The sequence below is a fragment of the Natator depressus genome, chromosome 26, assembly GCF_965152275.1.
Source record: "Natator depressus isolate rNatDep1 chromosome 26, rNatDep2.hap1, whole genome shotgun sequence".
NCBI classification, from domain to species: domain Eukaryota; kingdom Metazoa; phylum Chordata; order Testudines; family Cheloniidae; genus Natator; species Natator depressus.
Window position 1 is genome coordinate 6,964,890 of NC_134259.1, and position 27,857 is coordinate 6,992,746.

At 43.6% G+C, this 27,857-nt stretch overlaps 1 protein-coding gene and 1 long non-coding RNA gene across 2 annotated transcripts in view; one reads left to right on the forward strand and one right to left on the reverse strand.

Moving 5' to 3' along the window:
* The window catches only part of LOC141978287 (zinc metalloproteinase-disintegrin-like NaMP), a 51,405-nt gene that overhangs the window by 20,367 nt on the left and 3,181 nt on the right, over nt 1–27,857 (forward strand). Inside the window, exons 6-23 of the mRNA XM_074940280.1 lie at nt 420–612; nt 1,962–2,024; nt 6,198–6,269; nt 7,545–7,714; nt 8,801–8,885; nt 10,325–10,455; nt 11,735–11,912; nt 13,561–13,650; nt 14,967–15,162; nt 17,615–17,717; nt 18,270–18,426; nt 20,028–20,108; nt 20,991–21,069; nt 22,691–22,793; nt 23,137–23,236; nt 23,765–23,830; nt 25,783–25,839; nt 26,066–26,143. Of these exons, the coding sequence (XP_074796381.1) occupies nt 420–612; nt 1,962–2,024; nt 6,198–6,269; nt 7,545–7,714; nt 8,801–8,885; nt 10,325–10,455; nt 11,735–11,912; nt 13,561–13,650; nt 14,967–15,162; nt 17,615–17,717; nt 18,270–18,426; nt 20,028–20,108; nt 20,991–21,069; nt 22,691–22,793; nt 23,137–23,236; nt 23,765–23,830; nt 25,783–25,839; nt 26,066–26,143 (2,002 nt within the window). The remainder of the gene's footprint in view (nt 1–419; nt 613–1,961; nt 2,025–6,197; nt 6,270–7,544; nt 7,715–8,800; nt 8,886–10,324; nt 10,456–11,734; nt 11,913–13,560; nt 13,651–14,966; nt 15,163–17,614; nt 17,718–18,269; nt 18,427–20,027; nt 20,109–20,990; nt 21,070–22,690; nt 22,794–23,136; nt 23,237–23,764; nt 23,831–25,782; nt 25,840–26,065; nt 26,144–27,857) is intronic.
* The window catches only part of LOC141978292 (uncharacterized), a 31,707-nt gene continuing 11,369 nt past the window's right edge, over nt 7,520–27,857 (reverse strand). Inside the window, exons 3-4 of the long non-coding RNA XR_012636363.1 lie at nt 17,738–17,896; nt 7,520–7,676 (exon numbers count right to left, since the gene is read on the reverse strand). This is a non-coding gene — a long non-coding RNA (uncharacterized LOC141978292). The remainder of the gene's footprint in view (nt 7,677–17,737; nt 17,897–27,857) is intronic.

The following is a 27,857-nucleotide window of genomic DNA, read 5'->3' on the forward strand; positions in this document are numbered from 1 at the left end:
TTTTCATTTCGATATTTTATCTTTTCTTCCTGATTTAGGATGAACACAAATGCCAAAATATCAAATTTCCCATGGAATCAAAATTCCATTTTTCAGTCAGATCTCATCAGTATAGAAGTCATGAACAAAATTCTGTTCCACTGGCTTAATTCCAGTTTGAGTAGGTTTTACTTTTCTAACCTAATTTCTCCTAGAATTTCAGTTTGTCATGGCATTCTTTACTTCCCGTTGTGTATTGTATCTGAGAGCTGTTAAAATTCTACTGTGTACTATTACACTGGTGTGTAGTGTGATCCTTATACTAGGGGAGAAAAGTGCTCCACAAATGTGAGTCGTTATTTTTCTGATAAAATCCTATGGATTCTCAAAGATCCTCACCTTCATTCTAATCTGAGGGTTTTAAAAAAAATGTTTCACAGAGGATATTTCAAGAGCCAGGGTCAAAGATACCTTATCCAACCCCTGAAGCTCACAGACAGCGAGGAACATGCAGTCTTTAAATATGAAAGCCTGGAAGATGTTGAAGGCCCAAAAACTTGCGGCGTAACCAACACTACCTGGGAATCAGAAGATCCTATCAAAAAGTCCTCTAGATCAAGCACCAGTCTGGAAGTGAGTACTGCCCTGAAGTTAAGCTAAATCCCTAAGAAAATTTCTGAGAATTAGTTTTTGTGATCCTGGCATAAAGGGGTGAATCACACCATCTTTTGAGGGGAAAAAAACATCACTTATTCCTACCCAGGAGGGTAATGTGAGACAGGGTCTTAGGTGTAGTTAGGGATTCACCATGTTATTGCTGGCATAGAGGCAATCTGTGTTTCATGTTCTGTGTGCTGGGTAACTCCACGAGAGAATTACGTGCTTGTAAAATTAAATGGGTTCTTCATTAAAGCACCTATTTATAGAGATTCTGCAACTGTGACGCGCACTCTAGCCACGTGCACACAGACTGACTCCTGGTGCCGGCTCATAACGCTTCACTCCTGCAACCTGTGCTCCTCCCTCCAAGTTCCATGCACGCTGCTACACTGTATACCTTGTTGTTTTAATGGGGACCCACAGCTGAGAAAGAGAGGAAAATATTATCCTTTTTCAATTAATTGAGTTTTAAATCAGTACAGAAAATCCTAAAGTCAGCTTCCGTAACCATGGGTCTGATTCTCAGTTACAACTCCTTTACATCAGAATCAGTCCCTATGCATGAAAAATGTGCACATCCATCCAAATGACATGTGCAAATATTGCATCTGCAAATGCACATTTTGCACATGGAAATAGCACAGTTTGCACACACATTTTTGGAGGCATTTTGAAAATTTGGCCTTGACAGGCATACATTTTTAATATGAAATCACAGATCTGAAATGTGACTCAAGCCGTTGAAACCTGTACGCAGCTGGAGGGAACCCAATTTATCTTTCATTAGTATTGTGCAACGTTAATTAACGTAGTAGCAGGCAGCTTTAAAACACAAATAAAGGCAAATTCTCCCTGCAGATACAAGCATGCAATTGCCAACGGGGAACCAATGAATTGAGTTCGCCCACTACAGGTTTGATTATTATTGGTCAATATGAGTTGCACATTGATCTAAGGCCCAAATTTAATTAATTTCAATTAAAAAAAGAACCCTGGGCTAGATTTACAAGGGTATTTAGGCTTAGTCAATGGGACTTAGGTGCCAAACAATATCAGTGGGAGTTATGCACCGAACTGACTTTTGTAAGGTGCTTTCGTAAATTCTACTAGGTGCCTGTCTGCATCTTTAGGCACTTAAATACCTTTGAAAATCTGAGCCTGAGCTTCTCAACTGTAAAATGGAGATGACAGCATTTCCACTCTCAGTAATTTAGCGAGAAAGAGAGCGAGAGAGATTATACGATTATAAAATATTCTTCTTGAATCTAAAGGGGGCAGATCGGAACAGGTCCTAACAATCTTTTGCAAAATGTTTTTCTTAGAAACAGGAATACCTGAAAGCGAAGAAGTATGTCGAAGTCTACATAGTTGTAGACAATGCTGCGGTGAGTATTCAGACAAACCTTTGTCATGTTACCTCTACAACAACAACTATGGATTCGATTTTTCAAAGCATTCGGCAGCGGTCTAACTGTGCTCCCACTGAGATGAATGGGAGTATTATCCTTGACTTCAGCGGCAGGGGCAGAGTTAAGCCAACTCCGAGCAAGGAAGATCCTGCCCGGTGAAGATTTGAAATTCACAATGGACAGCAAAATACAGATCTCAAGTAAAACTGATTGGAAAATGTCTGTCAACACATTGACATTTTTTGGATGACGATATACGTGTATGGCCCGGCTCTCTGTTGCCCTGCGACTAGTGTGAGATCCTTACCCACTTGCCATCCCTGGTTGCGCTACATAAGGGAGCTATAGAAGGAGACCTAAAATCCCCAGTTCTAGCTATGGGAGGATTCCCCTAGTGCAGGCACTGAGGAAGACAGCCGTAAGGCTGTCCTCTGCAGATCCTTCGTAAGCCCTGGCATATGGGGCGTGCTGGGGCAGGGCTGCAGAATCCCAGCCAAGCCTGCCCTAACTGAGACAGACCCCCAGGACTATCTACATTCTATCAGGCGTCCTGGAGCGGGCAGGACCCAAAGGTCACTTAGCCACCATAGTCTTCTCCATCCCCCTGGGCTGCAGGTTCTGTGTTGTGCTTCTCAGAGGCTCAGGACAGGATATCATATGAGCTAGCTGGTAGTAGTAGTAGGCGGTCACCCTCTAGGTGGACCAGCCACATGACACACTTTGACCCTGATCCCACAAGTTGCTCCACACAAGCAAATCAGAGAATTCTTTCCTGGGTATCTGGCTGGTGAATCTTGCCCATATGCTCAGGGTTCAGCTGATCGCCGTATTTGGGGTCGGGAAGGAATTTTCCTCCAGGGCAGATTGGAAGAGGCCCTGGAGGAGGGTTTTTCGCCTTCCTCTGTAGCATGGGGCACGGGTCACTTGCTGGAGGATTCTCTGCTCCTTGAAGTCTTTAAACCACGATTTGAGGACTTCAGTAGCCCAGACATAGGTGAGAGGTTTTTTGCAGGAGTGGGTGGGTGAGATTCTGTGGCCTGCATTGTGCAAGAGGTCAGACTAAATGATCATAATGGTCCCTTCTGACCTTAATATCTATGAATCTAAATCACTGTGCCCATATGGAACCCTAACTACCTCAGTGGGACTCTGCGGAAGAGGGGGAGGAGTGGGAGCAGCTTTTGGGGGGAGGGATAGCTCAGTGGTTTGAGCTTTGGCCTGCTAAAGCCAGGGTTGTGAGTTCAATCCTTGAGGGGGCCTTTAGGGATACGGGGCAAAAATTGGGGATTGGTCCTACTTTGAGCAGGGGGTTGGACTAGATGACCTCCTGAGGTCCCTTCCAACCCTGATATTCTATGATTCTATTCTATGATTCTATGATATGCAGAATAGCTTGTAGGATCAGCTCATTAGCCTGCATGATCCTGACCACCATCTTGTTCCCAATACCTTTAATAAAGTATTTTCAACAGCCTTTCAAAGATTTGGAGCCCACCTGAGCAGAGGGAATATGGAGAGGAGCAGATAGAGTTACGGCCACCAAAAGTATTCATGGGCCAGGAGAGGTTTGCAAATAAAGAAGAAGATTTTGAATACAGGAGAATCATAGCTGATCAATTATGCAACCTTCTGTGTAGGTAAAATATGGATATTATAAAAAGGCCCTGATCCTGCAAACAAATACGTGCTGAACTTCAAGCACAAGAATAGTCTCAATTGCAACCAGTGGGCTCAAAGTTAAGCAACCTGTGTTTGCAGTATCAGGTCCACAGCTGGTAATATTTCTGACAGACACTTTCATGCTTACTGATTCATGCTCCTCTCATCTAAAATCTACGGGACCCAACACTCGGAAGTTACATCACGTGCTTCCATTAACTAAAACAGCGCAGTACCAGGCAAGGCGAATCATCTTGGCATGAAAAATAAATGAACAAAAACTAGACCAATTTTTTTTCCAAATCGTTTCTTCTTTTTTCCCCCCCCATCAGCATATTTTCTAAGAACATTACTATATTTGGTGTTACGAAAGTATGGCACTTCCGTCATATGTCCCAGTTTTCAGGAGGAAGTTTACTCAGCCTTAAATATTTGCCAAAGGCAGAAACTTGACAGCAGCCCAGGAGCAATCTCTTTGAAACTAATTTTCATAAAAACCTGCTATTTCCACTTTTTCATTTTCTTTTTTTTCTTTTTCTTTTCTTTTTTTTTTTTTTTAAGATTCTAAGGGCCTCACTCTCATTTGTGCTAAAGCCCCTTTACACCACAGTGGAAAGGGGCCTTAGAGTGAGTGGAACTGTACTTCACACCTATGCTAAGGCTCCTAATTCTGCCAGAACAGTGTAAAGGGGCTTTAATGTAAACCAGACCCTAAAGGGACAGGAAGAAACCCAGATCTGTAGGAGTTTAGGCTACTCTGTCACCCTTGTACCACGTCCTCTAACACTCTGCAAATCTGATTCTTCCTCACTTGCACTTGTGTCAATCAGGATTAAACCAACTGAAATCAGTGATGAAAAATGGATTTCGGTTGTGATCAGAACCAGGCCCTATGCGTGTACCTTCTATTTTAGCACACAAAACACTACCAGATGTAAAGTCCAATCCAAAGCCTATTGAAATCAAGGAAAGTCTTTCCACTGACTTTAATGGGCTTTGGATCAAGCCCTTCGTGTTTATTATGAGAACTAATCCCAATGATTTCATATTAGCAAACACTTATGGTAATGCTACCCCTGATAGTAAGCGTTTGCAGGCCCCTTAGGGTAAGCCCGCCACACCACCGAGGCTTGAGAGCCTGAGCTGCAGTCCAAGCCACAAAGGCCACACTGATATTTTTAGCACACTAGCTCAAACTCCAATAGCACTTTTCTGTCTGCCTGGGCTGGGAGACTCGGTCCCAGTCTCTAGGCACTGTGCGTTAAAAGTAATAGGCCAGATCCATAGCTAGTGTAACTCAGCACTGATTACAATGGCATGATGCTAATTTACATCAGCTGAAGATCTGGCTTAATATCTAGAACAGCTGTTATCCGACAAAGAAAAACAAAAATAATATTTAGTCCTTCCTTGACTGCAGGGGACTGGACTAGATGACCTCTCGAGGTCCCTTCCAGTTCTATGATTCTAAGAATGGGGGACAGTATCTGGGACCTAGTCCCTGAGCCTTTGGTTCTCAACCTATACTATTGTGATTGCAGTACAGTAGGTGTGGTGGGCTGCAGGAGCTCTAGTGCTGTGTGTAGTTGTATGTAGAAAATAGACAAATAAAGGGGAATATGATTGAGGGCTACAAAATCATGAATAGTGCGAAAAAAGTAAATGGAGAAGTGTTATTTACTCTTTCACATGATACAAAAACTAGGGGTCACCTGATTAAATGAATAGGCAGCAGGTTTAATAAAAACAAGAGGAAGTATTTTTTCCACAAAACGAACAATTACTCTGGGGAACTCACTGTCATGGGATGTTGTGATGGCCAAAAGTATAACTGGGTTCAAGAAAGAACTGGATCAGTTCATGGAAGCTGGATCCATCAATGGCTATTAGCCAAGATGGTCAGAGACATAGCCCCAGGCTCAGAGTGACCCTAAACCTCTGACTGCCAGAAGCTGGGAGTGGAAGACAGGGGTGGATCACTTCATAATTACCCTGTTTTGTACATCCCACTGAAGCTCTGCTACAGGCCACTGTTGGAGACAGGATCCTGGACAAGATGAACCATGGTCTGACTCAGTATGGCAGCTCTTACGTTCTTAACATCACCATCTGCGCTCAAATAGCTGTTCAAATCTCAACAACTAATGGGTGAAATTCACTGCAATACAAGGCCTATGCACCACTGAAGTCTCACTTAAATGCACAAAATAGAGCATCAGGGGGACTTCAGTAGGCCTGGTGCTCTCCCTCTGCATAGGGCTGAATATCATACAGTATGAGGGATTTGAAATATACAACATGATATGAATACGAGATAAATAGTAAACTGAGCTTAGTTGCTGTACTAAGACCTTCATTTCACTTTAACAAAGACCACTGATCTGTGGTGCAGTTTTATTTGAAATGTTTCAGGTCTTTTCCCCTACAATCACGGTTTTATTATTTTTTTCCCTTATCCTGTTACTGATGCTTTCATATTTATTTTTGCAGTATAGGAAGTACAACCGCAACATGACGAGTATAAGAACACGGGTATTTGAAATAATCAATTACATCAACATGGTAAGCCCTGTTATTATTAAGTAAAAGTGCTACAGAATTTATTAAGTTTTGCAGTCTCGGGAGTTTTCTGTAATTACACCTAGACAAGAATGAAGAAAATCGGATCTGCTGGCATTTATGAAAGAGTGAATAAAGCATAAATAAAGGGTCAGGTGGAAAAAATGAAAGGAGACTCTGTGCCTTCAAAGCAACAGGACCATGATATCAAACTAATGATTTTTCTCTCATAGTCCACAATGGTTTGGTTGAAAACAACAGTAGAGACACTGGCTCTGATTCTTTACTGCCCCATGCCTTGCACGGTTTATTCACAGCAGCGCAAAGTGGGTATGAAACGCTGCCAAATCAACATAGTGGTTTACACCATCTTTGCAGTCAAGCAACTTACTACACAAAGTCAAGTCAGTGGCAAACCATGCTCGTGTAAAAGGCAAAATTGTAATAAACGCTACAAAGATTTTTTTTTTTTTAAATAAGAAGACCAGATCTTCAGAAAACCTTTCAGTTTCCATCAAATTTTCAAAGAAAATTCTTCCTTCAGAGGAAACTCTATGCCAAGTTTTTATAGACTGAGTTTTTTTAATATAGTTAGGCTCCAATCCTCCAAATGCGCATGCATGTGGTTAACTTTAAGCACACGATAATCAATCCCATTGAACTCCATGTGCCTGATTCTCATTTATGATTAATGCCCCATTTATTATATTGCTCTTAGAGTGTAAAGGAGCCTTACTAGCACAGCAGCTAGAGATCTAGCCCCGAGCGTATGCCACATGTCCATAATATCCCGGGCTGTATGTTCAGAAGTGAGGGAGAAATAATTACATAACTAAATCAAATATTTTTAAGGAGGGGTTTATGGCATCCGTGTCGTAGCAACTGTAACAAAAAACTGATTAGAGTTCATTAAAAAGAAGTTGTGAAAAATTTCCAATTTTTTCCCTCTCTTTTAAGTTTGTAATTTCTTCAAATATGCTGTTGCAATTTCAAAATGTAACTTATTTTGACAGTTTCTTAAGTTGGTCCAAAAAATGGGGAGGAGGGACGGGGGGGGGGAGGAGAAGAGGCAGAATTAAGAAAAATCAGATTTTTTCTGATTTTTTTTTTAGTTTCAAAACTTCATCGGAATTTCAGAATTCAGAAAAGTTCATCTAGTTTTAGAAATGAACAAATGTTAGGTGATTAAAAACAAACTCATTATCAGAATAAGTCCCTGCTGTCTGAAAAAATTATAAGTTACTTACTTCTTCTGTCCTTGCTCTCTCCTTACTGCAGGTTTATAAAGCCTTAAACATTTACGTGGCTTTGATTGGCCTAGAAATCTGGTCGGCTGGGGATCCGTTCACTGTGAATTCTTCAGCAGGCACCACCTTGGACAAATTCTCAGCATGGCGTCAATCGGACCTGCTGAAACGGAAGAATAATGACAACGCTCAGTTACTCACGTACGTATCCTGGCCTTTTCCACTTGTATTTCCAAATATGCCAGAACAATTTGTACCCAGAAACTTGTTTACAAAGATAACCAGATATGCAGTCTGTAAGGGTTCTAGTTTTGTCATTTCAAACACCGGGTTGTAATATTCACAGATCGATAGGGTGAAGCCCTGGCCCCATTTAAGTCAACAGGAGTTTTGCCATTGACTTCAACAGGGCTAGCATTTCACCTATCGGTTTTTCAGGGCAAAAGAGATGGTTAAGTTCATCTCGTCTGAGCTCCGGCAAAACAGGATACCATGCAAAGTGTTAGTATAAATGCAAATAAAATGAATGAATAGAGATGGACCTAGGCACCCATGAACTTTTGGAGGGGGGGAGGGGGAAGTTTAATATCTGAATGAGGAGCTGGATATGAATTTTGCAGCTGGCTCTCTCTCTATCTGGGCCTGAAATACAGAGCTCACACCCAGATTCTGCTCTGAATCAGAACTTTGGAGAGGTGCCCAATTCAATATTCTGGCACGAGCCCACTGGGCCTGGTTTACCAAAGCACATGCTAACATTGAAGCATGTGCTAATGTCCCATTGATATCAGTGGAACTTAAGCACATACTTGGCGTTAAAAATGTACTTAAGTGGTTTGCTGAATCAGGATTAATTTAATCAAATACTTAAATGCTCGGATAAATCTAGTCTTGCAGAAAAGGGATGAAATCATTCACATGCTTAAAACTGAACCTGTGCTTAAGTGCTTTACTGAACTGGAGCCAATATAAAGATATATCTGAGCTGCAAAGTCGGAATTCAGATCCAAAATTCAGGATTATTCAGCTGCAGTGTCCCAACTATGACCCTGAGGGAGAGTGTGTCAAGGGCACAAATGACAGGTAAGCGCCTAAATCCCACTGAAAGCCAATGGGAGTCAGGCTCTTAAGTATTTGTGCCCTTGAGAATCATACTAGTTCTGACTAAGGGGACCGTGCCTAAGGGAATCTCCAGTTCAATCAACAAAACCACCAGCAATGCCATCAGGTTTTCACCCTTGTGACAGATCACTGGGCTTCACGCTGTGTTTTTTTGCTTCCTTACAGAGCGATTGATTTTGATGGGCCAACGGTCGGATTGGCCTTTGTGGGAACCATGTGCAGTTCTACTCATTCCTCAGGCATTGTTCAGGTCTGGTTGGTTTTTTGGGTAACATTTAACCAGCAGGCAAAGGTCACTGGAATTTGTAACACATCAATTTGCTGCGTGGCATTATTTGGGGTGCATTTCATTACTGCATGAGGCTCCAGAGCGTACAGAGCTGTTTATTTATAAACTAATATAAGGAAGAGCAGAACAGAATCACGTACCACGATTTAAAAGAAAGGGGTAAACGATGGAATCGGTTTTGACCAGGATACCCCAAATCACAACACTGAGCATCTTAAATTAGAGACAGATAAAAAAAAAATGAAGTAGATATGCGCCTAAACCAGAACATTCGATGCAAATCCTCTCCTTGAAAGCAAGGGAAGTTCACCTCTGGACCCAAAGTTCACTGACTGAGCCAAATGCTTTAAAGGACCGAGCCAAATCTCTAAAGCCAAATACCCCGATTTTTATGTGATGTGATTTGGATGTGAAACCTGACAGAACGTACTTTAGAACACACAGGGGCCAAGATGTAGTAGCATATACTGCAGTGTCTGATGGGGATTTTGGAATAATGCAACACACCTTGACTTTTACGCCATTCTACTATCAAACACAGCTTATTTATTTAGATTTCCACCCAAAAGCAACTCCTTACCAAGAAGAGAAAGCCAGCCAGAGTTCCAGAAGCCCTTGGCATACGTTTAAAAGCACACAACCGCAAGAGAGATATAAAAAACATGATTCATCCCTAGCCAGAGCAGTTCTCTTTACCCTTATCACTTCTCCCTACCACACATCATTTAATAATGTGTAAACATATTACAATGTTAGATGCGATAGAGGGAGAGGGGCTGGGATTTTCAAAGAAGTTTAAGGGATTTAAGTGCCCAATTCCTCTTACAATTCAATAAAAAATGGCTGCCTATCTCCCTTAGGCCTGGTATACACTAAGAAGTTATACCAGTATATCTACGTCAGTTGGGGGTGCGATTCTCCCCCCCCTGATATAGGTATTCCAGTGTAAACCCTAGTCTGAATACAGGTATATTGGCATAAAGGTGCCATGTTTTGCTATAGTTTGCTTCACTTCCTGATCCAGAATAAGCTATCCTGGCATAAGCCCTTGTATACCAGTTTAACTGCATCCACACTGAAGGGAGGCGAAGAGTTTTACTGCTTTAAGTCTACTGGTGTAGTTTCTAGTCTTAGACTCTTTTGAAAATTCCAGTCTAGAGAGAGAGATGGAGAAAGAATTTTGAGCTAAATAATTTTGTTGCTTTCTAATTAAGATGCAATTAAACAAACGTTTAAAAAAATCCCTTTCCAGGTTTATACAAAGTATTCTGCATTTGGGGATATTTATTTTGGGATTCCTATTTCTTAGCCATGTCATTTCTCTTATGCTGTGCTCTGTTCCAAACCTGCTCCCAGGTTGATAGAAATAACTGACAGTTCTATTGTTCTCATCACCGCAGGACCATAATACCAATCCAATTTCAATTGGAGCCACCATGGCACACGAGATGGGGCATAATTTTGGCATGAATCACGACACTAGCTTCTGCAAATGCAATTCGGGATCTTGTATCATGGCAGCACAACTCAGGTGAGGCGTTTGCATCTGCAAAAAGGGAACTACAAAGCCTGTGAGTGCTTTAAAATACAGCTGGGCCCAATCCAAGGCCCGCTGATGTCAATGGGAGTCTTTCCATTCGCTTCATTTTGGAGAAGGCTAATAGCGTACTGTTGAAATGGATCTGTGAACTACGCCACAAACACACACTTACAATAACTGTAACATGTGAAACAATGAGCCCAGAAAGCATGACTCTTCACACGTCTGTGGTGAGACAGAACTTACCCAGTCTTTGCATATCCTGTTTCATGTCCTGAAAAACTTGCTTGTAACTTAAGTGGATTTCTCCCATAGAGCCACTTGCCCTAGTTATCTGCCTCTCCAATAAGCAGCCAATTGAAAGCATCCCTGAAGTTTCCAGCACAATTTTACGTAATCCTTAGTTAAACAAAACACCCACCTCTCCTCAACATCCAGTCTTCACAGTTCCCATAGAGGCTTGCTTAAGATAAACTTCCCTTTATACTCGTGATGATGGTTCACTTCCTGCTGTTTGTGTTTATCTGCAGAATTGATGTAGACGGGCTTTGTTTCAGATCCCAGGTGATTAAAATTTGTGTCCACCAAGCTTGACTCCTCTAGAAATGTGGCTTTTCATTCTGTGTAAACTTCCCACTCTTTCTCCTTAATTGTTTCACCAGTGTTTCTCTTATAACCACACGTCCTTTATTCTCTTCCCTTTTGTCATGTTATTTTTCTCCTCTTTTTTTCATACGTCTAAAGAGTGGGTGGTTGAGGCAATGTATTTTTGGTTTAAAAAAAAGAAAAAAAATCCCACCACTTTAGTCCATGTGCCGAAACTCCAGTAAAAGAGGAGAACTTCCCGAGGTCAAACTATTCAACACCGATTTGAGACTTTAGGATGTTGGTGGTTGAGATATAGAGATCATGGATTAATATTGCTGCCACAGGACCATAGTAGGGAAAACTGGGTACTTCAGGCACCAGAAGTAACCACTGTACACACTTGTCTTATAGAGCCAGGAATTTATGATCTAAGAAGATGCTCTCTCCATGTTGTCAGTATCTCCAAAAAAGTTTTTTTTTTTTTTTTTAATTTTCACCCCAACAAAAATATTTGTAAATGCCCAGAAATTAAACTAAACTTTCCAGGTTTTTAAAGAGTATTTGGGGAAACTACTGTATTTGATTAATTGGGACGAGGGCACTCATTTCATTCATGTCCTATACGCTCTGTGTGTTGTGTGTAATTAGTTGTCACTGAAATAATGTTGATTCATCTACGCAGCTATAACATCCCCAAGGATTTTACTGCATGCAGCCTCCAGGATTTTCAGAAATACCTATTGAACCGAACACCAATGTGCATCACCAATATGCCTGCACTGAAAGACATAGTAGCAACCCCGGTTTGTGGGAACAGCTTTGTAGAGAAAGGAGAAGAGTGTGACTGTGGAACTCCAGAGGTACCTATGAATAGTTGTGAAAAAATAAGATTTATCGAGGGGTAGAAACTCTACAGAAGCTTCTGGCTCTTTGAATGTAGCCTTGTTTTTTAAGTCCACCTCATTCTTCCACAAGTAACCCCTGATTGTCCAGAGGTCTTGGGAGACATCTGAAACCTTCTGCTACTTGAGGGTGCAGAAAACTCAGAGCTGCAGAGAAGGTGCCAGATTCTCTATTTCTCTGCCCTTTGTGTAGCCAGTTAGCCCAGTGCAACAAGGTTATGAAATGCTACTACTTTGATTCATACCTTCCAACTGTCCCAGGTTTCATGGGGCTGTTCCACTTTAACCTACAAACCCGGGTAAAGCGACTCTGGTCTCGGCTTTCCATTCTGGGCTGCAAGCATTATGACCCGCTCCCTGTCCCCCCTTCTCCTCCCTGGCAGCCTCTCCCCTCCCTACTCTCCTATTCTCTCCTCACTCCCAGCTTTGCCCCTTCACTAGCCTTTCACAACCCCTCCCTTCCATAAACCAGGCATGTGCTCAGACCACCGGAGCCAAGCCCAGCCAGCCCTGCAGGACAGGAACTGCAGGTGCTGCCAGTGCTGGGTGAGTGCAGGGCAAACTTGCAGCTCCCTCGTGCCACCCCAGTCGCGCCCCCCCCTCCCCCCGCCAGCATCCCACCCCTGGGGGCAGGACCTGTCCCACTTTAGCCACTGGCAAACGTTGGGAGGTGTGCTGATTTGGTAGCATTTCCCATCCACTTTGCAATTACCCCTACATTAAGGCTTCTTTACACCGCCTGGGTTGTGCGAAGGAACCTTAGTGTAATTGAAAATGAGGCCCTTGGTCTTCAACCCTGAGAAGCAGAGGACCTCTGGAGGAGGGAAGGTTACCGGTCTTGCAAAGGGGGAGCTTCAGTCAGTGCTGCCTTGGGGAGCTCAGAACGCACCTTAAATTAACCCTAATCTTCAATTAACCCAGCGTTACGGTTTGTTGAGCTTTACATGTTTCTGAAGTATAGCTGGAAGAATCAAGGTCGACTCAAATGTACATTAGCCCAAATGAAATAATTTTCTTGCTCGCTCCCAGAATTAACTTCTGCCAGAATATGCTTCAGTAGCATTTTTCCATGGAATATCCATTCAAATGCCACGAGACACACAGTACAGTCATTAGGGCCACAAAAAACAGTCTTGAAGCTAGTGTGGAAACTTATTTCTAAGAACACTGAGTTTCCAGCCGATTGTCAAGGCAGAATGCGTGTATTGGGGGACAGCAGAAAGCTGAGTGGTTAGGCTGAGCTGAATGGTAAGCCGATTCAGTTACAATAAGGAAGAGCCGTATGTGATCTGTGCCGAAGGAAAACAAAAAACAAAAAAAAAAAAAAAACACAAAACCAGCCGTTCCCTGCACCACTTGATTCTGCAATTTTATAATCAAGCATGCTTCGTTGTCACGCACAATCCTCCTGAAGAATGATTAGTATCAGTTTGCTTTGCCGTAAAGCCATTTTAGATACGTGTTGCACAAATGCATCTCGTTCTCTCTCTTTAAGCGAAGTACAGGCTGTCCTATCAGAAATGTGCTACTGGGAAAAAAAACAAAACAAAACAAAAACACAGAGCACTGTACCGTGCCAGTAATTTTCTCTGTGATTGTTTCACAGGAATGCACAAATATCTGCTGTGAAGCTGCGACGTGCAAGCTGAAGCCGAATGCTAAATGTGGATTTGGAGAGTGCTGTGAAAACTGCCAAGTGAGACCCCTTTTGATCTCAGCTGTTTCTTTGGGTTTTGGTGGTGTTTTGGGGCAAGGCAGGAGGACCCCTTTAAAATGGAACAATGGCTGTTGTTTATCTTTGATGCAGCATTATAACAATCATCATACTTTGCACTTCTCAAGCACCTTCCATTGGAGGACCTCAAAGTGCTCCACCGATATTGATTAATTCAACCCAATGTTAATTAACCTCTCAGCATTCCCCATCTCTCCAGACAGGTAAACTGACGCATGGAGCACCAGATTCTCAGCTGGTATAAACTGACATAGCTCCATTCAAGTCAGTGGAACCACCCTAGTTTACACCCACTGAGGCTGTGGCCCAGAAAGTTTATGTGACTCATACAGTGTGGCTGTGGAAGACACAGGAATAAAATCCACATCCGACTCTCATGATTGTATCTTAACCACAAGATCATCCATTACCTTTATATCCTACTAAGTCATGGGTGGCAACGGTATGTTAAGGACAACTAAATAATCACAGGGCTCTTCTCCAAAGAGCTTGCAGTCCAACTTAGCCATAACACAGCCAGGAGTGTTTAGAAAAGGTGTGTAACGGAGAGCATAGGAGGTACACAATGCATCGTTGCCACTGCAGCAAGCTCCATGGCTGTCCCTGTGTGAAATGCTGAGTACCTTCTACCAGAAACCGCAAAGTATTTTAATCTGCATTATTAACAACACCCATTGTGCTGGGTTTGCCGCAGCTCTGATTCTCAGAGTATGATGTAGCGTACATTTTCCAGCCTTCTTTAAAATGGCAGCAGCTTAACCCAGGATGTCTCTGAATCTCATTGGAAATAACGGTAGCCAGCAAATAACTGATCTGCACCAAAGCTAAAATAATCCTCTCCCTGGAAATTATATCAGGTGTTTGAAAGCAACGACACATGACACTTAAAGGTCACTCGCTAGAAGCATTTTATAGCTAGCACCAGTGAGTTTATAGGATGGCTGCCGATGTCATTGATTAGCAGGCTCAATGAAAGGACCCGATTATGCAGTCATTATATATGCAGAAGTCCCACTGATTTCTCTGGGAATTGGAAGTTCTACTCGTTTCAATGAGGGAGGCATGCATGGAAGGACTGCACAATTGGTTCGAGGTGGCCTGGTTTTCAGAGCTACCAAACAAACACTCACCCTTTGCCCTTAATGGGTAACATGGGTGATCAGACCGTTAGAGACTTTTTAGTCCTATTCAGCCCTGGGATAAGTCCATTGCTGGGTATTTTAAATGATATGGGGGAATGGCATGTCTAAAACCACTGCTCTCTCTTTCTGCTACAGATTAAAAAAGCAGGGACTCTTTGCCGACCGATAAAGCACGACTGTGACCTGCCCGAGCTGTGTACTGGCCAGTCCCACCAGTGCCCAGTGGATCGATTCAGAGTCAACGGATACCCTTGCAGAGATGGCCAGGGTTACTGTTACATGGGGAAATGCCCCACCCTGCAGAGCCAATGCATTGCTCTTTGGGGATCAGGTGAGTGGATGCTGTCATTAAATTAATCAGATTGTTTAAGGTGAGGGGGACAGTTCAGGACAGATTTGTGACAATCTGTCAAGTACCTTTTGAGAATGGGAGCCAACACGTCAATATAATTGTGCTATGATGTTATGCAGGTGTGGTCCTAGCGTCTTAACATTCCACCTGTTGTGGAAGGGGCTATATTTACAGCACTCTATTTAATTTATTGTCAGCCCAGTTTATCATCAGGATTAACTGGTTTTTACAAGTATTCAATTACCACTTTCCCAGCATGGCAAAAAATGTGTCCAAGACATGGAGGCGGAGTAGTTTTAAGCATTTTTTTCACATTGGAGAACCTGCTTAATCTCCTTTTCTCAGAGTCACATTCATTTAGAAAACAAAGCCAACAGAAACTTCTCTGAAATCTGTTAATACTTCCTAAAAAAAAAAAAAAAAAAGAGAGAACTTCCCTTTTCTGTCTTAATGCCTCAGCACAGAGTTATTGGTACTAAGGTTCCTTGAGCGCTTGCGTGTACAAACCCCATAGCTTTTCTTGCACCCTATTGGTAGGTCAAATGGTTGATGGTGGCCGGGTTTCAGATTACAGGGGTGCGAAGCGCAGCGTGTATTAGCATGCGCTGGTGTGCTGTTCTGTAACTGCCCCATGTGGACACTTCCAGCGCAAACTAAAAGGTCCAGGATCCCGAACTAGGTATCTTTTAATTTGCGCCAACGGTGTCCACCCAGGGGAGCTATAGCATAGCACTGCAGTCCAAACTGCAGGGCCATGTAGATAAGTACCAAAGGCACCCTTAATGAGGAGTAAGGGTGAGCTGTAGCTCACGAAAGCTTATGCTCAAATAAATTTGTTCGTCTCTAAAGTGCCACAAGTACTCCTTTTCTTTTTGCGAATACAGACTAACACGGCTGCTACTCTGAAAGGTGTCCACACAGCAAGTTAGTGCAGAGTAGCTACTGGGCTTTAAATTCACACCCTAGCTCACTCCCCGCTAACTTTCCTTTGTAGACAAACCCTCAGTATTTGCAGCTGCTTGATCACACATCTTCACTCCTCCCCCAAAGAAGAAGGAAGAAAGCTTTAAAGATTTCATTCCATGTGGGGGTTTTTGGTTGTTGGGCCATGTGCGCTTAAATCTAGTATTTTTACGCCACCACTGCATCTGATGATCCCTACCAGTTTCATAAGCTCAGTGCCACATTTCAGACACTTTCTAACATGCATTTCTGGGGAGAGAGGAAGTTGTGAAAACTCCTCCTCTTTTGCACAATGTTGGGGAAAAAAGGCAGTCCGGGAGCGGGTGGAGAATTTACATGATAAATTGAGGCCATTTCTCTGTTTTCACACTGATGTGATGATGATGATGATGATGCTCCCTTTTCACTTAGCGATAAAAATTTGTTTTTGTGGCGCTACAGGGCAGGGAGAGCAAACAAGACACCATTCTGCCTTGCTTGTTATCAACAAATTATAAGCTAGGTTCCAACTGCAGGGTCTTCATTACCGACGATATTTTAGAAGACAAAAAAGTCAAATTAATCTTTACAGCATAAACGTATTGTGCTTGTCGTCTTAACACGCAGCCATCAGAAACATCAGCTGCTCTTCACTGGGTATTAGTGTCATCACACCAAGCAACTCCAATGTGCAAGGCACTGGGCAAACACACAGTAAGAGATAGTCCCTGTTCCAAAGAGCTTACAGTTGAAACAGGCAATGCAAACCAAGGGGCAGAAGTACAGAGAGTGGTATGGACATGGCCAAGGCCACACAGCAGGCCAGTGGCAAGCTGGGAATAGACCCAAGGCCTCCTGACTTACACTCCAGTGCCCTACTCACTGGACCACACTCACCACACAGTTTCAGGCACTAAAGGCGTAGCTGCAAATGTTGTCCTCATTTATAGCCATGCAACCCCGCGTTTGTATAGGTTCACATGGGACTGGATCCTCCGCTGTGTGCGAAGAACACACAGTGCAGGCTGGGGGCGAGGCAGAGAACAGAGGGGTGAAGGTCTGCATAAAGCTCACCTTTGCCCATCCCTAAACTCAGTCAACTAGCCTGGTCCTCCAGTGTAATCTAGAGCCACCTGAAGTTCCATCATGGACCTCAAGGAGTCAAAATGAAAAGCTGGGGATTGGCATGTCCCAGCCATGCCCTCTGGCCACACACCCCTGAATGTACTTTATCCCTCATCTATTTTTTACATAGATATGCTCGCACCTAGAACATCCTGGGTGCTACTATAGTCCAGGATACATTTGAGTGATGTGCCACTGCAAATCCGATTACACGTGTGTGATGTCAACAGAATGACTGGATCATTTCCTCAGCTGGTGAGGTCAATGGAGCTCCACCACTTTTCCATCAGCAGAGGATCTGGCCCAGGGCATACTCTTTTCCATGCTCTTCATGGCTTTTCTGTCTTTTTTGCCTCCTTCCCAGGTGCTACAGTAGCTGTACACTCTTGTTATAAGACTAACCAGAATGGAGTTTATTATGGACACTGCAAAAAGGTGAATGGCACATTCATCCCCTGTGCAAAAAAGTAAGCAAAAAAGTACTTACCTCGTTGAAGTCTGGGGGGTTCTAGGAAATAGGTAATTCATGTCCATATGAAGAGGCAAAAAACTAGGATAACTCTCTTCTAGCAGCTCTTCCTTTCATATTGGGGCTGGTTTGCTTTTCTCTTTTTAACCTGGATGTTGCAGTAAAGCAGGGCAGTTTCTGATGAAAAGAGAGAAGTACAGTTTCTAAATACAATTCTGATTCAGGTAAAGACAGCATAATAAACTAGAGTGAGATCAGTCACAGAGAGAAGCTTTTGAGAAAGGAAGAATGAACCCGAAGAGAATCAGAGGCTGGGTTCAGTTAAATTAAGCATTCTGTCCTGCAAAGTAGTGTGAGGATCCTCAATTCCCCTGGAAGCCAGTGAGAATTGAGCACCAGGACTTGTCTACACACAGACTGGAGCTGAAATAATAAGGGTTATAATTCAAATCTTTATTTCAGTTCTAGTCTGTGTATGGACTCAGGGATAGGACATCTAGGTATGCTGTGCTCTGACATTCTAGAAGATAAGCAAGTGTTTTCCTCCCAGAGATATACAGTGTGGGAAGTTATTCTGTACTGGTGGTTCACGAATGCCTACAGCTGGAAACCTACTATCTTTCGACTCATGCAAAGGCAGTTTTCCTAATGACAATAATGAAGACACAGGCATGGTCGCTGCTGGAACTAAATGTGGTGATGGAATGGTTAGTGAAAGAAGTTTTTATCCCCCGGTAGTTTCTTTTCCATTCATTTCATTAGCTGTTTCTTGTTTATAGCACAGACACTCTTGCAAGACAAAAAGAACTTTAAAAAAAGTCCTATTCAAAGTGACTCAACTGCGTAAAGTCTGATTTTTCTACCATCTCACTCTTTATGCCATCATTTATTCCTGTACAAAGTGAGTGTAAAGTGCTACCTTCTGATTTGGATGCATTTTACAGTCTGCACTGGTATAAAGTTACTAATGGAGAATCAGGCATGTGGAGTCTAAGGTGTCTAAAGCTCATAAGAAGGTGACTTATTATTTGTACGGTATACTCCCATTTATTTACTCAAACGTCTGCATTCTCCAAATCCCTTCCTCGTCCCCGACCCCAAAACAACTGCCTGTATGCAACCCCCACAGCTAGCCACCCTGCCTAGCAGCTGGAATGCACCCCCTGCCCAGCTGCCAGAATGCACACCCCCCCAATGGAACCCCCTGCCCAGCTGCCGGAATACACACCCCACAATGAAACCACCTGCCAACTATGCCCCGCTGCCTGCATGAACGTCGCCTCCTCCTTGCGCCTGTAGCATGAAGACGCTCCTCACCCAGTCAATAGTGTAGCTCTGGCTGATGCAGCACTGAGATGTGCAGCTCCCTCTTCAGTGCACCCTCCACTCTGCTCCCCAGGCAGCCTGCAGGAGCCACCGTTGGGGCACACATGCACTGAGCCGAGCAGCTGCAAGAGGAGCCCAGGTGCTAGGGGGTCTGCTGCCTTGCGGTTACTGCGCATGCACAGTGATAACAGCGAAGTCTATACCCTGTCCAACTGTTTCTGACTGCAAGAGAGAACACTAGGGGGGCTGGGATGAAAGGCTGCCCTCTTGATTATCCCAACACCTGATTATCCAAATGAAATCTATGGGCCCCCCGCCCAGGCTATTCAGATAAACGGGAGGATGCTGTATTGTGGCAGTTTCTCAGTGCTCTAGTCACAGACCAGAACCCCATTGTGCTAGGTGCCATACAAAACGCAGAACATGATATATCAAAGATCGAGTAACACCTCTTAGCCACATCTGGTACAGTAAAAGCTGGTTTGGAAAACAGGGAAGGGGGAATATTGATACACACACACTTTCCCTTTTTTGTAATCTATTCAAAATTTCAATGAAAAATGACATCAAAATTTCAAGTTCCGTAACATTTCTACCAACCCTGGGTACAATGAAATAGCGCTTTGGGCCCGATCTTCATTTACGTGAAGTCCCCTGTATGCTGCTGTAGCTTGAAATGTGGAGTAAATATAATTGACTCCCACTTTAACGCCCTTTTACACTGCGACAGCAGTGTACAGTGGTCTTGGTGTAACTGAGAATCATGCTATTTTTCTTTATACAGTGTCTGATTCTTGGTTATATTAAGGACCCTTTACACCTCGGGGCCCTTAATGCCTATGTAAAATACATTTGTACACACACTTTAATGCCCCTTTACACTGCTCACCACATTACAATTGACACAATTATTACACAGTGATGCAATTTATGAAAGCTGAAAGTCCCTTCTTGTTGATCACACATGCACTTTGAATTTCAGGTGTGCAGCAAGAGACAATGTGTTGATATCGAGAGAGCCTACAAGTCAACCAACTGTTCCGCCAAGTGCAATGGACATGCTGTAAGATCTGAGTCTTATTGCCAAGGACACTAAGAAAAGCTCGTGTGTGTGAACTAAAGCCCGGTTTTGATATTACAGTAACAGCTATAGGATTTTTTAAGTCCAGGGGGGTTGGCAATGTGTGATCCAATGAAAGAATCCAGATGAACTGAGTCCAAAACGTCCTGTGATTTCATAGGAGCACACGTAACCCAATAATATATGAGTACCTTTGCTTAGGAGATCACATACAATGATAGCGTAAATGATTTTTAGGAGGGAGCATAATCCTTGGGTAGCAAACTGGATTGGAAGTCAGGAGACCTGGGCTCTATCCCTGGGAAAAGTTCACACCTCTGAGCAATGTAGTTCGGTCGATCTAAATTTTAAGTGTAGACCAGGCCTTATGCCTCCTTTACAAAATGCTCAGAGGTCTAGAGATGTAGGGCCTGATTCTGTGCTGCTACGCACCTTGTGTAGTAATTTACATTGGTGTAAAATGCTACCGAGATGGACACGGAGCACTCTACGTTTGCTTTGCACAAGGATACGTGACTGTACAAGGTGCAGGAGAGTGGAGAAACAGGCCTGTGAAAGTGCATTGTAAGAAGTCAGTACTCTCATTATGTGAGCTAACTTCTCATCTATCTGAATAGGAATTTTACACTTCACTGCAGTGGGTCCATCATTGGAAGCCTGATTCAAAGCCCACTGAAGGCAATGGAAAGATCCCCGTGGACTTGAACGGGCTTTCAATCCTGCTCATATATTTATGTATAATTGGCCAAATTCTGATCTTACACTGGTATAAAAGTGGATTAACACTAGCCACGGGCATTAAGCTAGCTTCTTCACTCTCTTGACCCTGGTTTAAAGACTAATATCAGACCTCTGTTTTCCTAGGTGTGTGACCATGAACTGCAATGCCAGTGTGAAGAAGGATGGGCACCGCCCAGCTGCGATAGTGCCACAACAGTTCAGTGTGAGTAGGCTGTGATAAATATGATCAAGCGAGATACTGGTCAGCCCGTAAACTGCGGGCCAAACACAGCTGGCGTGAGCTGCACAGCTCCACTGACTTCAGTGGAACAACAACGGGGATTTGCTCCAGCTGAAGCTATGACCATAAGGGCTTGCCTACACTTACAGCAGAGCTTCAGTGAAGACGCTAGCTATGCTGACGGGAGGGGTTTGCCCGTCAGGGTAGGTGGTCCACCTCCCGAGAGACAGTAGCTCGGGTGATGGGAGAATTCTCCCATTGACCGAGTGCTATCGGCCCCAGGAGTTAGGTCGGTTTAACTATGTCACTCAGGGGTGTGGATTTTTCAGAGCCCTGAGCGACGCGGTTACACCAACCTAAGTTCCTAGTGTAGACCAGGATACAGCACCTTCATTCCCCTTCGTATCTGCTCTCTGCATGTCCGTCATCGCTGCTTATTTGAGTGACTAAAAAAAGCGGTTACTTCTGATAGCCCTAAAGAATTGACACATCTCTGGGGGAGAGAGAGAGGGGCAGGCTCTGTCTTCACTACTTAAAAATGTGGTTTTTTACCCCTGTACAATCCTGGTAGAGACGATCTCCCTGTAGTTTTTACCACAAAGTAGCTCGGCAAGGACAACGCTTAACGGCTTGCCCATGGTTGGCTTCTTGTAATTTTGCTTCGTGGTAAAACGACGGTGTGTTTTCTCCACTAGAACTTTACAGCAGAATAGCTAATATGTTAGTCACCCCATGGCCGAAACAGCTTTTTAAAGCAGTGAAGACGAAGCCCCAGACTCATTCCTGCCTTCAAGTTATCTATAACAAAATAAAAAGCCAGATTACAGTCAGAGGGGGGTTACATGCAGAACTGGTGTAAGCAGCTGAAAACCCACTGTGGTTGGTTAGAGGAAAACCTCCTACACCAATTCTGAACTTGGTCCAGAGTCCCACAGAGGCGCTGTGAGGATTCGTGAGTATGTGCAAAGTGCTTCGAAGAGAGAAAGCACCCAAACATACTGAATTTTATTATTAAGGTCCTCACCTGCCCTCTCCCCAACTTTTGTTATTGAACAGGAAACTTTTTAAGATCATTATGTGCAAAATTGAGCTTGAAGACTCAGTTTTGAGTACCGACAATCTGACATTACACATACCCAGGGGAGGCACTGGGGAGGCAGGGAATTGTGTCTCAGACACCGCTCCAAATCACTATTTCTCTGGACTTCCATCTGTCATTGGTTGGAGAAATATGCTGCGTCAGCCTTTTCCATGACACATCCTCCTCCTCCTCCTGGCAGCCATCTGGCTGACACAATGTCCTGACCTACTCCCCAACCTTCTGCCATCTTGCTAGTGAGGTGATGAGTGAATATCGAGCAGCCGTGCAATTCTTGTTCTCCCCTTACATGCACAGACCCAGGATCCAGCTAGACACAGCACTACGCAGTCGTGCAGAAGAATGGGGTGGAGTCTCCCTCGTGTGGCCGCTTTTGATTGGAATGCAATTTAGCCTTAAGAAAGCCCTTACTGTAGGAAAATGATGAGGCCATATCTACATGCCTCTGTTACCTCTCAGTGTGGTCACAAAACAGTCACGTGTTGCAATGTATCATCCCTACAGATTTCGCCATCATTGCCGGTGTGCTAGCTGCCCTTGCTATCATTGTGATAGTCGCTGCTTTAATCATCCGCTACCGAAATGCTAAGAAGCAGCAAGCTCAGAGGTACAATGTTTATCCTTTTGGAATAAAAAAAAACCTTGAAGGAATTTAGGCTGGAGCTTTTCAATAGGAGATGAGCTCCTAGCTCCCACAGCCTTCTCTGAACAGTGCAGGAAGGATGTGAGATGTTAACCCTGGGACCTGAAAGTGCCATGGTCTCACCCCGACCTCTCAGGACTAATTAATGTCCATACATTGCTATTTAAAAAAAGTAAAAAGTAAACAATAGTAAGCCAGCTATTTAAACTCAACATGTGGAAAGCTTTCCATGGTATAATGTCTCTTTTTTTTAAGACAATCGAGATAACACATACAAACCGAAGTGCAAATTATAATGTCTTTGTAGTGGCCAGAGCAAAGGTGTATCTGGAGAGACAAACCAAGGCTTCTCAGGGAAAGTACAGAACAGAAGACCGAACGCTGCACCCGGGGTACCTGTCCAGGAGGTGAGAATCTGGATATATGGCTGAGTTACAGACTGCTTGGTGCTCTGCTTATATTCTGCCATCACTGTAATAGAGTGACTAAAATTTCAAAACTCACCTGCAGTTACTTAATAATGGGTTACCTAGGGAGGTGGTGGAATCTCCATACTTAGAGGTTTTTTTAGGCCTGGCTTGACAAAGCCCTGGCTGGGATGACTTAGTTGGTGTTGGTCCTGCTTTGAGCAGGGGAGTTGGACTAGATGACCTCCTAAGGTCTCTTCCAACCCTAATATTCTATGATTAATAAGGGCCTGAGTCTAAAGATTAATCTAGTGATTAGAGCAAAGAGCTTGGAATCACAACTCCTGGGTTCTGTTCCCAGCTCTGATAGGGTGGGAGCGCAGCTTAGTGGGTAGACCATTTGGCTTAGAGAGTCTAATTTCTGTACTTTGTCAGTCTGGAGCGAGGGGCTGCGAGCAAAATCAATAAGCAAGATAAAGATTTTAAAGTAAGGCTCATATCAAGTTTCTTCTCTTTTCCTATTTTCAGGTCCACAACACAAGATTCCTCCTTCCCACTCCTCCACACCAGGCAAACAAGCCACAAGCCTATGTTGTGAGCACAGCCGGAGACTGGTTTCTTTTTTAAAATCATTTTTATTTTTGATAAGGCTGAACACAGCATTCAAAGGGATGTAATGGTCAGCCACAGCTGGGGCCAGATCCCAAGTCCATCAAAAGTGGAATGACTTCCATTGATGACGGTGGACATTGGATCAGGCCCCTCTCTGTTCTTTCAGGGCTAACATAGATGGCTAGAAAGGGGAATAATGCTGCCCAAACCCGCCGTCTATAATATATTCATACCCAAACAAACCTATTCCTTGCAAAATGGGCACTGCCAGCTCATCAAAGGATTATAGATCCCAGTCTAGCAAAGCACTCAAGTTCCTACTTAGCCAACCTGTTAATGATCTGCTTATTCAAGGAGACTATTCATATGCTTAAAGTTAAGCATACGCCTAAGGGCTTTGCTCAGTCAGGAACAACGAACTTGCAACAGACAGAAAATAACTGAACAGCTGCCCAACAGTGTGAGCTCCCATCTGGCCTTTAATTGCTCGCAGCAGTGGATATAAATCAGAAATAGGGGATCTGTGCACAAGAAAAGGTGAAAATACTCTCAACCTTTTTGTATTGCTCTCATTTTGCTGAAGAACGGAGCCCATTTCGCAGAAAAGTTTGCCAGGTTTCAAAGTTTTCACAAGAAAACGGACCCTTTCAAAATTCAAAGCCTAACACTGAAATCTTAAGCTTTTGATGCAAAGACAGTAATTCAAATTTTGCTGGAAAGAAAAATGTAATGGGTGTGAAGTCACTGGAAACAAACAAACAAAATATACCTTGTGCAAAAATTGCTACCAGTTTTGCTTAGCTCTAATATACTTTAATAAGTTTTGGAGATCTCTTTCCTCCTTGACGATGGGTGTCCAACTCCCATTAATGCTAACAGGGGACTTGCATGTGCATATGATGGAAGAATAGGCCTCAGAGAGCAGAAGATCATCATCACATATTTTGATAGGCTACTGATCCGTAATATCTACATGCGCAACTGCAAAGCATCTCAGGTCTACAGACTCCTACACCAATTTTCCATTCAATTCCACAGTATGTCCAGGCCAATCTTCTGTTTGTCTGCTTGATGGATTTGTTTCTGTGCACCTTCATGAGTTTGCTATGAGACCACCTATAAGCTATAAGAGCTTGACACAATGGAAAGACTTCCATTTGCGTCCTAGGCAAGTCCTTTGGATAGATTCAATATGCAAAGCCATGCCGCTTTAATGAGGCTTTTGTAAATATCGGCCAAGAGACCAGACTGAGCACTGGGCCCGATTCCACAAAATGCTGAGTGCCCTCATCATCTACTCCTGGACGCTCAGCATCACACAGTGGGTGATTTGTATCTTTCAGGACTGGCCCTATTGTGATTAGAAATTGGCCCAAAACAAAGCTCTAGATCTAAACAATGCCTAAAGCTTTGGGAAACTCGCCCCCCTCCCCCAGTCCAAATTTCTGTGTTTCGGACCCATCTCGAGTTGTGACATCTGAGCCAGAGCAAAATAATCTCAGCACTACAATCATTAGAGTTCATAGATTTGAATGTTTAAGGCTGCAAGAAGAGCATACACCTTAAAGAATGCTTATTGGATTGGATTTATCTTTGTATTTATAAAAACACGCCTCTCCCATCTTCAGGTGCATGCTCATCCATTATAAAGCAATTGAAACGCAAATAGTTAAATTGATACGTCAGCTCCAACGGATTAAAGAGAAGACCAGGACAAAAACTCCAACTTCAATTTGTCACCACATCCCCTCTGGAAAAAGCTTGGGGAAATGGATAGGTTTTTATCAGCAGTGTCGTGGAAGTCAAATACTACAATCTGTGCTGTATTCGGCTGTTTAATGTTGAAAGCTCAGTATGTTGTCAGCCATAAACCTGTAAGCTGCCTTTTTTTCCCCTGCAACACTAACATATTGTAACTTATTGTTGCTCCCTAGAATATCCCAGAGGAGAGATCCAATGGCAGGCCAGCCATCCACCAAAATACAAAAATGGTAAGAACCTCATAAGTGGATTTAAAGAAGAAGAGTGAAATCCTGGTCCCGTTGAAATCAATGGCAAAACTCCCAATGACTTCAATGCAGCCAGGATTTCATCTCTAGACTTGTAAGGCTGGGGCAATTCTGAATAAGGGACAGAGGCCTCTCCCTCTCTCTCTGTCACACACACACACACACAATCTCTCAGCGTAAACGTATCTTTTATTTTCTTCTTTTTCAGCCTATCGTAAAGCCAACCATTCCACCACCTCCAGTTCCTACTGCCAAACCAGCCTTTACTCCTGTCATGGGCAATTCTGTAAGTAGACTTCCATAATCCTGGTCCATCCTTTTCTCATGGATCTTATCTAATCAAGTTACACGTGATATAATCATGATGCAGTGGACACTGGCCAGTGTTTTCAGTTTCATGGTTAAAAACTGATGGAAGCTAATTAGATTGTAACTCTTTGGGGACGGGACCATCTTTTTGTTGTTCTGTGTTTGTAAAGCACCTAGCACAATGGGGTCCTAATCCGTGACTGGGATGGCGAGTGATACAAATAATAAATAATTTTAATATATTAGGTATGTCCCATTTTTGCAGTGTTCCTATGTATGTCGAGTAGTCACTAAAATTGCCTCAGATGTACTGAAAGGGCAGGACCAGGAGAGTAGGTCATCAATAATTTTTTAATAAAATTCAGGGGCAAAGAATTTTAAACACAGTGGGCCTAGTTTGCATTTACACTAAGGCCACATCGCACTAACAGAGCTGTATAAAAGCACCTTTGGTGTAAATGAGAAAGGCCAGAAAGTTTGCCTAAAAAGCAAAATACACAACCAAACCCAAGCAAACCACCACTCAAACTCTTGCTGTCCGAGGGCTTGATCCTCCAGTCCTTACTCAGACTACCAACTTCTACTCCTGCTAGTAATCCCACCACAGTCAATGCTACTGCTTGCATGAGCAAGGATTTTTCATTAAGGTTTCAATTCAGCAAAGCACAAGCATGTGTTCAAAGTTAAGCGCAAGTCCCATTGACTTCAACTGGGACCTAAGTGCATGCTTAAAGTTCAGCATGTGCTTAAGTGCTATCCAAAATAGAGATGCTTTCCTCACTCATTGCCTCAAGCATGTGCCTGGCTTTAAGCAGCTGAATAGCCCTATTGAATACCCTTTGCTGATAGAGAGGAATTTACATCCCATGTGTAAAGCATATACCTCTCTTAGTATTGACACCTCCTCCTCAATTATCGGGAGTGGACCACATCCACCCTGGCTGAATTGGCCTTATCACTGGTTCTCCACTTGTAAGGTCACTCCTTTCTCTTCACGTGCCAGTATATTTATGCTTGTATCTGTGATTTTCACTCCATGCATCTGAAGAAGTGTTTTTTTACCCACAAAAGCTTATGCCCAAATACATTTGTTAGTCTTTAAGGTGCCACGGGCTCCGCGTTGTTTTCACATGCTCAAGTGCTTTCCAGAATCGGGATCTACATTTCTGTCTGTTTACATTGGTTGTGTGTGTAGGGCAGGGATCTCAAACTCAAGTCACCACAAGGGCCACAGGAGGACTAGTACATTGGCCCGAGGGCCGCATCACTGACACCTTTTCATAAAAAGATACAAAAGCCCACACCTCTGCCCCTGCCCCGCCCCCTCCACCCCTTCCATGAGGTCCCACCCCTGCCCTGCCTCTTCCCACCCCTTGCCCAAAGTCCCCACCCCAACTCTGCCCTCTCCCTGCCCCTAATCCAACCCCTTCCCCAAATCCCCGCCCCTGCCCTTTCTCCACTTCCTCCCCCGAGCATGCAGCTCCACGCTCCTCCCCCTCCCTCAAGGAAAGGGCTAAGCATCACCAAACAGCTGTTTGGTGGTAGGAAACGCCTGGAGGTAGGCAGAGGAGCGGGGATGCAGTGCACTGGGAGGGGAGCTTGGCGGCCGCAGGAAATAACTCTGCAGGCCGCGTGTTTGAGACCCCTGGTGTAGGGGGAAAATATTTAGGATCTCAATGCTACTTGCTTAT